This window comes from Papilio xuthus, unplaced genomic scaffold (assembly GCF_000836235.2).
Source record: "Papilio xuthus unplaced genomic scaffold, Pxut_1.1 DF824655.1, whole genome shotgun sequence".
Lineage (NCBI taxonomy): Eukaryota > Metazoa > Arthropoda > Insecta > Lepidoptera > Papilionidae > Papilio > Papilio xuthus.
In genome coordinates this window covers 4,371,335-4,386,652 of record NW_013533994.1, presented here as the reverse complement: position 1 = coordinate 4,386,652, position 15,318 = coordinate 4,371,335, and the positions used below count along the sequence as shown (strand labels likewise).

The following is a 15,318-nucleotide window of genomic DNA, read 5'->3' as shown; positions in this document are numbered from 1 at the left end:
CAGCAGGATCGGGAGCTCGCCCGCGTGTCCCCATTCACTCGACTCACGTCATTTTTATCATCGCTGGTACAGTTAGCAGATATATTATGGTTTTGTTGTTTTTTTGCAATTAAATTGAATTAAAAATAAAATATGATAATATACACTTATGTTTAAAGAAATTAAAAAAAATCAAGTTAAAATAACTATAGAATTTTAATTGTAAAATCTATAAAATATTTTAAAAATAATTATGAAATCAACAAATACTTAGTAAATAAATTCTTAGCTCAGGAATCTAAACAATAAGATGGAAGTAGTATTTGTGCCTGGAGGTCCGTTGTCTCTGCCTACCCCTTTGGGTTACTGGGTTATAAAGTTGTTGTTTTTGTTTAGTTACAAAACCATATAACCAACACAATCGCAGTGACACATAAAACGTCATTAAAACATTGTACGTGTGAAAGTGTATCTATTTAAACGATAACGATCGGATAACTATATATATACTAAAATAATTTTAATAAGTAACCGTACAAAGATTGACAGTTCACTAAGATTTCCCTCCAAGATACCGCACAGTAGGCAGACATGTTTGACACTGACAGGAGCTGTCAAAATAGGCGACGCGCCACACACGTCTGGAATTTCAAGTGGAGATGGTAATTTGCAGTTGTCAAAGGGCTTCAATGTGTGCAGCTGGCTTTTTTAATCTATGTCTGTTTTTTATCTTTTAATCTACATTGCTTTAATGGCTGCCAGTATCCAGTATTAAAAGTAATAAGATAAAAATGTAAAAAAAATAAATGTATTTTACGTAGATAGTATTATAAATATATTTTATAGTATTTATAATATATTTTATGCAATTAATGATGTAGCTTAGCTTTTGGAGTCCTGTCTACCCCACTGTAACACAGCATTTTAAGTATTATAGCAAAATAAATTTAGTAAATTAATATCATTGTCATAATTTATGGATTAGAGTTTTGGATTCATAATCCTTATAGATGATAAGAGGAAAACGGTTTAAAAATCCCTTGTTTACTTTTATTCCAGTTATGACTATCATACAAACAAACAAGATAAAAAAACATATCATAACGAGTCTCTTATCATGTTTTCATCGAAATCATAGCAACATGCTGTTTACTTAAGTAATTTGCTTGTAGCATTTTTATCGAAATAACTTAAGTGCATTTTATATTTACGCTAAAATAATACGAAAGGTGGCAATTGTTCTCGGCTAAGTGATGTTTAACATTTAGTTAAATCTACAGGTCGATGCGCTATTTAAACTTATTTTTATAATTAAAAATATAATTAAAAAGGTAATTCCGATTTGTTTTTTTCTTTACTAGTTTGCTTAATTAAAAGAGCGACGGCAGAGTTAAGCTATTATGATTAGTAAACAAGAAAGTTTGCTTACAGATTGTTTTGACGTGTTCAGCGCCGCCTGGCGGCATGTCGGCGGCACTGGCGCACGCCAGCTCCAGCTGCTTCAGGTACCGCAGCCACAATAACATCACAGCGCCTTCGCTCACACAAACAACACTAGTTCAACAAATAACCGAACGGAGCTCGTGTTTTCGCTTGCGACGTCATTCTTTTGCCGCGTAAATTGAGTGACTGGCTGGCGGCGTTGGGGCGCCCCTCCGCGCACACAGCGGCCCCTTGTCCGTACGTTGCACACACACACGCGCGCGCGATCCCTTATCAGGCTGCTTTAACTAGCAATGCCTGGGCCGAGATAGTATCGCGCCCGGGCTCGCGGTAACGTTGCATTGAAAGATAAAGTCTCCGATCCTATCGGCGTGTTTGAATAAACTTGTATAAAATGTCAAATAAAAAAGCTGGCCGCCATAAAAGTCGTATCTATGGTGGGCGATGTCGACGATAGCGAATCGTTCCCAACGGGATTCGCGAAACGAAATATCGCTTTAATTGTCATAGATGTGTAGGGTTAACTTGTAAACAGATTAACGATAGTGACTGTAAGTTAAGGGTTCACTAATACATGACTTTAATAATCTTAAATGTATTCGGACATTTTATTAGACCGAATACCGTGTATCATAAATTGCATTTTCATTTGTCCTTTCAAATAAATTCACAAAGTATTTACATCAGAAAAACGGTGAAGAAATTTACATGAATCTCATTTTTAAATTTTAATAACTTAAACTTCTTTCAAATTAAAATTCATTAAAAAAATATACGTAATATTTTTAACTCTTAGTAGCCTAGAGTTTCAATTTTGATACCAATCTTTTAAACCGAATGTTCACATTACTATTAGTTTTTTTATAGGTTGGCTGTACCTATTTTACTGTTGTATAATATTCTTTCCAACGAAATTAAAAAAAAAAAACAAATTTCATTATTGTTTATTTTATCGAGCAAACACAGTAATATTAAAAATAAATCACTTTCGTATGTAAAATCAGGCAACTAAGGGTTAAACATTTTTTTGTTATGCACTTGCAATGCAAGAATGTATGCAATAATGTATGCAAGAATATTATTCAAGTGAATTTCCAAAACCATTTTAATCTAACAAAGTTAAAACAAACGAGAGAGTATTACTATTGTAATCATATCATTTACTCAACTCTTACTTAAGAATTAAAACAAAACACGCAAACTTCTTTTGTCAAATCGGGAAATCGCGGACGTTTTCCATACGTGCAAGATACAACCAAATAAAGATTAATAACTTGAACATTGAACTTTAATACTAATGGACTTAAAGTTCAAATAAATTATTTGAAAAAAAAATATAGAACTTTCGACTTTAATATAATAATTTGTAGTAGAGTATATCTCAAAGAACTTTCTTGTAATAATTGTAAAATGTATTGTTTTTCCCGACTGAAGGAAGGAACATAATTTTAGTATGTGATCTTCTGTTGTCTAAAAGGCTTAACGAATTTTTAATTTATAACAACATAGATTTTTTTTATAACAGAAGGAGGCAAACGAGCAGCGGGAACACCGAGGTGTTCAACGAAGCCCATGGACATCAGCAATACCAGAGGAACCGCAGACGCGTTGCCGGCCTTTAAGATAGTGATACGCTCGCTTCTTGAAGGACCCTAAGTCGTAGCGGTTTGGAAATACCGCCGACTAGATAGATAATAGATTGCTAAAAGTCGAATTTAAAGCATCGCTTCTTTATCTATATAATCAAGATATTTATTAATTCTTGTAAAAAGCTATTTAATGTTAATTATTTTTAATCCAGGTATAAAAGTTATGGTAATTTCCCATTATCGATATATTTAAATATGTTTTTATTTCAACTTAAATCTTTGCATCTGAATCGCAAGACTGAATCGACGCCATTACGATCCAACAAACAGATAATGATAATTTTAATTAATATAATATTACCGTCTTATTGCTATCTTATCTTTATAATAATTTATATAATAAGAAATAATGACTTGAAGGGAGACTAGTAATGGTTTCTTAGTATAAACATCATCAGCTCACTATACGTCTCCACCGAGGGGCTTGGAGCCTACCCTAAGTTAAGGGTGATGGGTGATTAGGCGAACTTCTTCTTAGTATAAACAGTTCCCTTATTATTTTAAGATATTATTAGTTGGAATTCTTTGTAAAGAAAGTGTGCCATTTGCGCCAAAGTCAAGTGTCAGAATGATTAGTGATGGGAAATAAACGTCGACATTTAGAAAGGCTAGTGTTGCGCTAGTACTCTAGCAGCATATAACTAGCAAATATAAACAGTTTTTTATTCCTCTTCCAAAAATGTCGTACAGAATAATTCGCATGAAAAAATTCCATCGTGGAAGTTTAAACTTTTATGGTTTTCCCTTTATTTTGTTGACGAAGTCTCTGACAAAATAATCATGAACTTTTCCTATCTGTTTTTCTAAACTACGTTCTATATCTGTGCCAAATTTCATCCATGCAGTTGTTTTGGAGATAGCTTGTAACAAACATCCATCTAAACATTCGCTTTTTATAATATTAGTAAGATGTTAAAAATCTAACCTCTACGTGACGTAGGTATAAATTATTGATTTTTATTGTTTTATGTCTCCATTGTATAATAAATAAATACGATAAATAATAAGCTTTTATTTATGATATATCGATTCTAGCAATCGATTTGACAGCTCAAATCGATTATCAGAAATTTTAGGCGCGAAAATAAATCTCTTTAGATTATAATCGTGTTTTCTTATTGTTCCTACATCCGGACAATTTGTTTGCGGTAATGTTCATCATACATTACTTAAGATTATTCTTGTATCAAAAAAGATACGAGGAAATGAGTCTTTTTACGTTGCAAAGACAAAGAAAACTTATAATTGTTTTGTTGTAATAAATTTCAAAGGACAACAAGCGGTATTTTTATTTTATATAACAATTTTCATCTCTATCATAAAAGTATGCCATTGTACGACTATTATTAAAACTCATTTATTCAATATATGTTGACAAAACCCACAATACAAACATACATAGTTCTTTTCTATCATTTCAAAGAGAAAAACAGAGATGGCTATATGTTTCTGTACGAGTGTTTCGGCAGTGGAAGCCCACGGTCACATCGCAACGCATTCATCCTGTGACACGACAAAGATGGTAAGATCCAGAACAATAATAGCGTCGAGATTGCACCAAGATCCTGGTGAGAGATAGTGTTATTAGGGTACGTCCACATAGAGCACAGGATTAGAACAAATTGCCGGCGTATACTGTCCACTTCAAAAGAAAGGTGAGGATAAGCAAATTTCTTAACATTAGTCGACATCGTGGCCAAGCTCTAATTTAAGCTTGTCAAATGCGTATAGTTTTAATATGTAGAATTATTAATACGTAGTTCAAGAACGGCTCGCGAGCAATCGTGTTACGTTCTCTAGATGTGTACCCACCCTTATGATGCTACGATAGCAGACAGGTGGGCATCATGCAGCAAGTCTGGCCGCGATGTCGGCGCGAGATTTCTTCCATATCTGCGAGATCGCGGCCGCTCGCCACTCATTTGTTTTTTGTACCTTATCTTACAGAATGACGTCCCGGGAACACTCTGATGATAAAATAATCGTGAATCATAAATTATTGTACTATCTACTGATGAGTTTCTTTCATAAGATATGATACCATGTAAAAATATAACATTTTTTACATATAAAATTGGTTTAATTCGCAAAGACTTCATAGCTAGCATACTTCACCGGCAGTCAGTTTACGAACAGTCCGGATTTCTGTGTCAGTACCTTCATAAACAAATTGTTACTATCATGCACAAATATGCAACATCAAACAATGTAATACAATAGTTAACAGATATACTTTTAACTGGTTGTAGATAACCTAAAATATTTTGACAGTTCGGATATGAGAGCGATGTTGTCTGACATTCCTCACCGCTGCTCGTATCGTGTTACTCAGGTTACTTCGATCTGTAGTTATATTTGTATTTATACATGTTTCTTACATTTCAACGAGATCGTTGACGTGCTACTAAAGATTTTTGTAATCCACATTGATATTACAAGATTCAAATTTTATTGCTGCTCGCCTTCTCCTACATCTCATGCGAAATCGCAAGCCGCTATAAACTTTGAATAGTAGTGTAGCAACGCACAATTCACCGTTTATTTGTCTAGTTTACTTTTGAATTTTGTTAAAAAAAATCTTAAACAAACAAGTAATATTGCCGTCTGTCTTTTATATTAGTGTGTTACTAGTAAGGCTATGTTCATGTCGCAAGCTTTGCTCAGATTTCTCGTGATCTTGGAACAAAGCGATGTGGCAACGATGTTTATCTCGCTGCCTGTTTGTTTCTTACGAGCGATCCGATTCTAATCTTAGCTTGTTAAACTGCAAGTTAAGCTGTTAGGAATTTACAGATCTCGCTCTACTCTGACAACTATATTTATAGGCAGTCTTTACTTGATGCAGTGCTAGTGTTTTAAGATTAAACATTATTCGACTTTCAATCTATCAATTTTTAAAAGAGAAATGTTGCATATTTAGGCTATGTTTTGCGACACGAAAAATATGAGTTTCTTCATAATTATCAGGGTAAAATTGCAGGCAGAAGACGGGTTGGAAGGATAAGAAAGTCGTGGTTGAGAAACATTCGGGAATGGACCACTATTGCCAGCCTTGAACGACATTTTCGTTTAGCACAGGACAGGGATGGGTTCGCTAAGCTGACAACAAACCTTCAGTATTCGAGAGGCATTAGAAGGAGAAGACATTTTTAAAATCTGACTTTCTAATTTGTTTTTACTCACAAATATAACAAACAGGATTCTACTTCATGTAAGATTACAGTTTCATTCGAAACAAATTTTACTAATTTACATAATAAAAGATAGAAAAAAAGCCTCCGTGTGATCGTGTGACAAATGGACACACACACAGACGCGTTAATAAAGGCCCTAATAAGCGCCTCCGAATTAGTCGTAGTTAGTTGTTTAACGGCCATCTTTATGTCGGACTACTTAAACAATTTGAACTGGACGACATAACGAAACTGTCAGTGACAAACGCGTGGGTATATTTTAGTGTTCCGTATATTTTATTTAAGATATAATATTTATGTTTGCATGTACAATGATTTAATTAGCTTGGACTTATGTAGTACAGAATAAACTAGTCTTTTATAATAGTTTAGCAGAATAAAAATTCAATAAATATTATTTTTGCATCGCAACGGAAAGTGATTAGGTTTTTGTAACGTCGTCTTTATTCTAAATTGGACCCCGACTATTAGGAAATATCAGATCCTTCGTTAATCATACTTCTTTAATTCCTTCGATAATGTTTTTACAGATATTTGACATTTAACATAGAGTAGGGGAACCCTAAAAACAGAGGCGCCGCTATGACAAGGTTCGGCCAAAGATTAGTGAAAGAAAGACTCGAAGCGAGATAGTGGTGACCGCCGGCGCCATCTCGCATCTCGCGCGATAACGCCTCGTATAAATCACGGCAGTACTCAACTGTTGATAATACAAGCCCGAATGATAAAAAGGAATTAATCAGCGAGAGCTCGTGAGGACCTAATGGATTCTTATTGCGGCGACGGCCGACAACTGTTTGATGGGAAAAAAAGGGAAAAACTAATCGGAGCTTATCTGTCAGGTTATGTATATCCAAATGTACTTAGCAAGTCGCCAGCTCTGATCCCGCGATAGTTGTGTTTACATCTTTGTTATTAGTAATAAGCAAAGGAGATGGAGTTCCATATTTAAACAATTAAATCTTAGGAGTACAGTAAAAGCTTTCTCGACCACATCAGCAAATACAAACAGCCTAAGGCTACACTAATTGAAAGTGTGTTAAAAGTGTATCCAATAATTTCAATAAATACTCTTGATTATAACAATATTCCTTTAAAGTTAAAATCGAAAGACAGTCACTACGTTACTTAAAATTCCTCAAAACATATTTACACTGACGTGTGTTCACACGACAATTTGACGTGACATACCATTGAAGAATGCGTGGACCAACCGCAATGATCGCTCAAAATACGAACTATATAAATCAATATTTTTTAAACAACTTGCAATACATTGCATACTCTTTGACAATACACTTGAGATTTACTACTGTAAATATTAAAATCAAAATTTTATAAACACTAAACAATCATATTTGTAATTCAGTAAATACTGTAAACACAATTGTCAGGGAACATGACAAATAATTGTAAAGCCATATCCTGTACTGCCGCTACAGGATACAGACTTTTGTAATAAAAATGACTAAAGGTTTTTAAACCCTTAAGTCTTTAATGGGTGACGAAAATGACATCTGGTTACGATGTTCCACACCATACAACTCTGATGCGAAGACATTGATGTCAAAATCATAACTCAAATATGTGTCATGAATTCCTGAATAGGTGGCAACCCTAACCACTGCTCACCTGCCGCGGGTAGTAGAAAGGGGGAGGTGGAAGGGAGTACAGATAGCATATCTATTGAGTCGCTATCATTCCATCAATGGTGCTGATCGTATCTCAAACTCAATATCGCTCCGTTAATGTTGTTTGCCATGACGGGCATATTTTTTTTAATTATACTCCGTTGATATTTCACGCAAGTATATCAGGGTAACCATAAAACAGGTATGAATTTAGATACTTATAAATTAAAGAAGACAAGTTTTAAATTTTGTATTAAAAAATTTAGAATTTCTTCATTGATTTTATATTTAATTGTTCAGGTCAACTTAAAAGGTTACTAGAATTCAAATCGATATCGATATTATTATAATACAACAATCCAAAATAATCGAGTCGATTATCGAAAATTAATCGATTTTGCTAAAATCGAATCAAGACGTTCGAACGTGATTTTCGTCAAGAGGCGGTTGGATGCCAACCGATAGTAACCGATCAAGTTTAATAACGCAGTACAGGTAGGGGGCGCCACATATCCGCAATATTTACTCATAAAGCTGGTCCTTAAAAGTGTGAATTGACCTTAGTATATCACTGACGAAGCACTTATAAATTAAACACTGATTTTTTCAGATGTTTCGAAAATAGAAATGAGTTAAACACTTACTAACTTTAATCATAAACGTCTGAAACGCAAACGTCAGTAACAAACATAATGCCACTTCACATGCGGGTGTGTTTAGTCAAACAAGAATATCTCAACCGGTGAGGGGCGCTGCTATTGCGGTTAATTCTGGCAGAATGTATAACAAACCTTATTAGACGTAGAAAATTATATAAAAGAAAAAAACGGCCTGACAACTACAGTAGAAAAAGGATCTTTGTGTCATTTTATGACGTTGATAGGAGGAGTGCTAGTGAGCTGTCAAAATTTAGTTTGAATTATTCCCACTGGATCAGATAGCCTTCTCGGTGTTAACTTTGAATGTCATACGGAAGTCAGATGACATAACATATGAGAAGCTGTATTATACTTGCCTAGGCGAAGTAAAACAGAGAGCTTAGTCAGTACCCGTCATAACTGTGCCCGAGACGGCCCATATTGCTTTGTGAGGCTAATTGGATGGAGATCATTATCGGCGCGCCCGATAAAATGGTATAGATAACATTCTGTAGTGACTTATTAAGGTCGTTCCCAGAATAATATTAGATTGTACGATACGCTCGCAGGCCGTGTGTGCCCGTCGGGTGGCGTTAGCAAAAACGTCAATCGGATTTTTATATTTTTAATTTATTATATGAAATCCTTATACAGTTATTGTTTAGAAAATGAGTTGAATAACTACTACACAAAGGGGCATTAAGATAAATTCAATATCAACGTATACAAAGAACTACGAAAAAGGCTGGATTTAGTCTTTAAAATAAAATTAAAAAAATAATTGAATTTTTTTTTCATATATTTAATATGTAAAAGTAAGTTGTAGTTACAATAACTTTACATTTGTTATTTATTAAACCTTTATTAAATAATACGACAAAATAATTAATGTAATAGGCTCGTTAATACTTATTTTGCTGACCGTACTCTAACCCTATCAGCGATCGCTACAACGTATCGCGTTGTGTAGTTTTTGCGAAATTGTCTGATCCCGATCGGGCTTTATTCAGCTCTTGATTCCCTGAAACGCGATCCCGGCGCGTCCTGTGTGCTATCTCATGTCTACATCTCTAGAAAACGTCACAATATTGGAATTCATGACGTATGCATGATATCGAAATAAAAATTCAATAATGGATAGAATAATGGCATACAATTAAGTGTGTCTAAAATCTTACTTATATTATAAATGCGAATGTTTGGATGCATGGATGTTTGTTATATCTCCGAGACGGCTTAACGGATCTCGATGAAATTCGGCATAGATGTAGAACATAGTCTGGAAGAACACATAGGCTACTAATTATTAATTCCGCGCGGACGGAAGAAAACGTAATCAACGTATACAAGTCTGTGATTTAATAAGTAAAATACTTCCTCATGTCTTCGCAAGAATTCGGCAGAATATAACCACGCAATATTTCCGACTTCTCGGGAAAAGTTAACCTTTCCTAAAACATATATTTGGAATTTGTCTTGAATGTCAATAGCGCTATATTTACTAGATACGACAATTATTTTATCAAACCCGTGTGGTATTAAACTTAAGTAACGAGAAATATACTTTACAATTTAGCAATAAGGTTTAAAATTGATTGTTTGTTCGTATCTTTGACGCAGCCTCATTGAGGAATTTATTACATATGTAAATACAAGTTGGTTAGAGCCTTAATGCCTTTGGAATGGATACAACATGTGTCACTTGAGTTTATATTAATTTGGGGAACTGAAGTATGTCGATCGTTTAATTTATTCAATAGCTTAGAACAGCGTTACCCAAAGTATGGTCGCGGAACTCTGGAGCTCCGCGCAGTTGTTTTTGGTGCTTCCACGCAAATATTTAATGATGGTAATTAATTAAATACTTAAACACTACTATAAGATTCCAGAAGAAAAATCAGTAGTATTTTCAACAAAAGTTTGGACGCGTACTGAACCACTGACGTAACAAAAGGGTTACAAATTACTATTTAAGGGCCTAGAATCTAGGGTTCCGTTGCCAAAAAAGTTTGAGAATCGCTAAGCTTTTCGTACTATAGTTTACCTTTGCCTTTTGACTTTTAAGTCATTCTTTGTTTACACACCTTTGTATTCTGACTAATGATGAATTTATTTAGTATAAAAATGAAAAAACAAGATACCCGTTGACCGCGACATGAAATCACCATGTGAATCATTAAGGCCGATAGAGGGCGGTGACGTGTCGCCACGGTAACCCGCGATACAAGTTAAGGACTCTGAGCGATTTACATGATTTTAAATATAACATTGATTTGTAAAGAATTAATTGTTTTCAGTGTAAAATCACTGCAGTTATTTTCAATGGTTAAGAAGTCGGTTTGAACAAAGATTAAATACAACGACAGATTTATTTATATGCCGATTCAGGAAAACTTAATAAAAAACACTTGTTTTTGAATACAACCTTAAGTAATACTGTACTCATAAACCATGTGTTCAAAAAGTAACCGCATAAGGACCAAATAATTAAAATCCAATAAAATATTAATGAGGTATCCGTTTGCCTATGGATCTAAAATGATTATTTTTAAAATGCGTTGATCCTTGAATCTTCAATCTAATCGTTTGACTTGGACCACAGAAACGGGATCATATATACGGCCGATTACATCCTTTGTTGTGTTAAAGAAAAATGGGTGCACACTATCGACAGACGATACTGTTGCTCGAACAAGATTCTTGTTCACTGATAACCGGGAATAGTGTTACTATAATATTTTTAAACAACTATTAGTATAGTGTGTCAACGATCAGGTTCTTGGTAACCATGTGTTCTCTTTCATTGATAATTACATCAACCTACGATACATATTAAGAATGATAAATACAAACATAAACACTTAAGCTTAATAATGCTCCTGAGATTTAATTACACAATTATTCTTACACCGAATGTGACACCTTGTATAAAAGCAAACGATCTATCGCGATCGAAACGTTTAGATATGTAGTATCATAATACGGGGAGCTGTATGGGTGGGCGCGCGCCTGGCTCATTTGTCAAACGCGGCCCGCTACCACGATACGCGCCAGCCCTTTGTGTGGCGAGCGAGATTGGATCGCCATAACAATGGGGACCTAGTGTTTTATACCTTTAAACAGTTTTAAACATTTGTTATTCACGACAAAGCTCGCTCAAGACTTAATTTAGTGAGGATCGTGTTGCAGCCCGTAGCTCCTCCTGTAACATATAAGGTATTCTTTGATTTGAAAGATCGAATGATCCTAAGATATTTTTCTTTTATTTAAATTATGGATGCTAGATTAATAAAGAATATATTTTTAAAACAAGGTTTGCGACATTTGTAGTTTGTATCGTATATGTAACTCAAAATTGCATTTATTTTCCTTCAGGGTTCATGGTGTATAAAGATACATACAAAACATTCATTCTTTATCACAAACAATACCTTATTAGTACCAATAAACTAGCAAAGACACCACTCTACTAGGTAACCTTCAATCATATCGCTCATCGACTCATCGAATTCCGCTGAAGTATGGTATACCATATAGACCAGTCATATGTAAACGTCCATGTATCGCTGCGTAAACGATGTAATCGTCTGTAGGTGGCCGTCAGGGTGTCGGTAGTCACTTTCTCGTTTATCAAGTACAGTCGTGAGCATTTGTTACTCCATTGTGGGGCAGTCGCCGTTTTTGTCCGTGTTTTTTCACGTTCGATAATATTGTTCTCTCGGATCAAGAAGATTAAAATCTGATTTCTTTTGTACGTTATTAACAATTGTCGGGGAGTTCGGGTTAAAAATGGTCCGTCGCTTTTTCACGCATCGTGCGGCCCGAACCTTATAAATATAGGTATTGAGAATCTGGTAATTTAAAAACATTGGGCGTCCTGGTGGGTTAATTTGTGGTAACTACAGTTAATATCCTAATGTTCTGTTCATTTTAAGAGCTGTTATGATTTGATACAGTTAAATCAAATATTTTTCTTTTTATTTTTTATCAATAGCTTGAAAAAAGATAGGATGAATGCGTAATTCACTACCACCATTTCTTATAGCTTTTGGCACAAAAACGCATTGTTCGACATAGTTTACAACGTCCAACCGCTGTGCGTTTTGGCAACTCGATCGTCGATACTGCGAGACTTGTTTTTGTTGTTTAATTGCGACCAAGCATAGCACAATAAATTAATTGGTCATTATTTTTGTTTTTACCACGTACTATATTTATACTGTAGTTATTAATTTTCACTTTGATGTTCATAGACACAGCGACTGCTGATGAAGCCTCTTGAAGCTCTTGTTCGAAAGATTCTTATAAAGGTATAAACATTTGTAACCACACTTGACTCTTGTAGTATTTTCCCAAAACGTTGCAACCAATTGTAGCTCTAATAACATCCTATAATGTATGACGACGGCGAAGACGTATTTGAAATCGAAAAGGAAACCTATCACGGCCAATTCTCGGTCGGCCAATGCCTTCATTTACATGTCCCATTTCCTTAACGGCCGTTTTCAAGAATACTGCAACCACCGGACAGTTGTACCTTAGCGCAATTTGAAAGCGAACTCGGAGCGTTTAATTTGTCTTCTATTTAAGTTTCTAATTTCGTCAGTTATGTACTCAATAAAATAACACTTAAACACATTGAAATTTACACTGTTGAAGATAATTGTTGTTTTAAATGCAAAAAATTAAGCCAAAAATGACGAAAAACCAAACCATAGATGAATTATTTCCTTTAAGAGAAAATAAAAAATGTACTATGATATTCCTCTAACATTTAGTTAAAATCATTAGAAGAAATATCTCGAAAACAAACACGTATAAATTATATATTTTTGTAAAAACGCTAAAGCTTATGCTTTACGCCAAGCGACATACTATACATTTTTCGTTTTTAAAAGTGGCAAATTACATATAAGAAATGTGCAATTGCATTAGAGTATTAACATTTTTATGGGCTATATGTTTCGTTAAGCGTTGCTTTTGGCAATTGATGGCGGACGGAATTTGTGTTTAATGCGTCTCTCTATACTTATAGAGCTGGATAAAACCATTTAAACGGTTGCATCGGAGACGAAGGAATTATATGCAATTCGCTTGCTCTATTTGGCATTTAATAGATGTGATACAATTATACACAAAGCATCGAATTACGCTATGACAAATAACATTTTAACATTTAATATATTTCTTTGCAATAAACATCTTGCTAAAATACTAGTAATAAACGTATAAATAACCTATTATGCATACGTAAATATAAGTTTAAAAATATCTACGTGCGTTAACAATTAAGTTTCCATGTTCGGCAACGCAGCCGTCCGTGTGTCACACCAACTTAAAACAATGGCTCGATAAACTGAGCTTATAAATAATTGGTCTACGATAAGTCTAATTAGCCCGGTTCGATGTAATCGTCGCACCGTATCTCACGCGGTAACGGACAGGAAGCGAGCCGATAGCGGACCAGCCAATAATTATTTCTTATTAATAAGGCTTGTTGATCAGCCTGCACGTGTGTACGACATAAACACAATAACATAGATAATGTTTAAAAGTGAACTAAGGTCAAAACACGGATCGGCTATGAATCAATGTACGTAATTTTGAACACAATTTATAATAAGAACAAAATACTCTATAGTTCCCGAAGATTTAAGAGTAAAAGGGATCAATTATTCACAAAACTTCTTTTTTTATTACTAATACAATACTAGTTTAGTTACGAAGTAAAAATTATTAACATCACATCAATAGGATTCATTGAAAAACAATTTATACAGCATTAATAACAATGCTTAATCGTGGTATTTAAAATATTAGAATTGTTCATCATCATCAGCTCACTATACGTCCCCACCGAGGGGCTCGTAGCCTATCCTAACTTAGGGGTGATTAAACCTTATTCAACCATGCTGGCCCAGTGCGGGTTAACTTCACACATATCTTTGAATTTCTTCTCATATGCAGGTTGCATCACGATGTTTTCCTTCACCGTAAGAACGTCGGATAAATGTACATATGTAAATGGGAAATCGAAAAACACATTGGTACATGGCAGGATTGACCCAGGACCTGCAGATTGCAAGTCAAGCGCTTGTTCCCTGAACCAACGACGCTCTCTTTATTAGAATTGTTAGAAATTGTAATTGAAATATTTAAGAATCTTCATTGCAAATATATGTGCATGCAGGTGAATGTTATCTTACAATTAATATCCTACGAGTATCTGTTCCCAACTCAATATCAGAATTAATTAAACACCTGCAACAAACATCGCTAATGCAATACGCTCGTTCCCCGGATATGGAAACTTAAGGATGGGAAGAATATTTTACTTTAACTTTGTATTTTCTTCGGACCTTATTCTGTAAAATTATAGAAGACATATGTCATTCGACTTATTTTATAAAAAAAAAAATCTTGAAAATTGTGAGATTAATGTCAATAATTAGTTGTCGCTCGTGACTTCGTCTGTACAGAATTAAAAAAACATAATAAGTAACCTATGTGTTCTTCCCGACTGTGTTCTACATGTGTGCCAAATTTCATTAAAATCAGTTGAGCCTTTTGGAGATATCTTCTAACAAACATCCATCGATTGATTCACCTAAAGTTTCAAATTTAAAACGTTAGTAAGATATGGGTAGCTAATATTCTATAGTTACATAAGAAAATATGTTTAACGGTAAAATTTACAAGGATCTAACCTTTATTTTAACGTTAAATATTATGTCACAATGCAAGTATCAAGACAGGTGAATTTCACAATAAAATATGTACAAAA

At 34.4% G+C, this 15,318-nt stretch overlaps 1 protein-coding gene across 3 annotated transcripts in view; it reads right to left on the bottom strand.

The window, feature by feature from the left end:
• Positions 1–15,318, bottom strand: part of ush (Zinc finger protein ush) — a 129,745-nt gene that overhangs the window by 66,875 nt on the left and 47,552 nt on the right. The window contains exon 1 of one of the 3 annotated variants that reach the window (XM_013325808.1): positions 1,409–1,595. The exons of the other annotated variants lie outside the window; for them this stretch is intronic. Coding sequence (XP_013181262.1) covers positions 1,409–1,505 — 97 coding nt within the window. The 5' untranslated portion in view covers positions 1,506–1,595. Of the gene's footprint in view, positions 1–1,408; positions 1,596–15,318 lie in introns of those variants that run through there. 3 annotated transcript variants of the gene reach the window in all.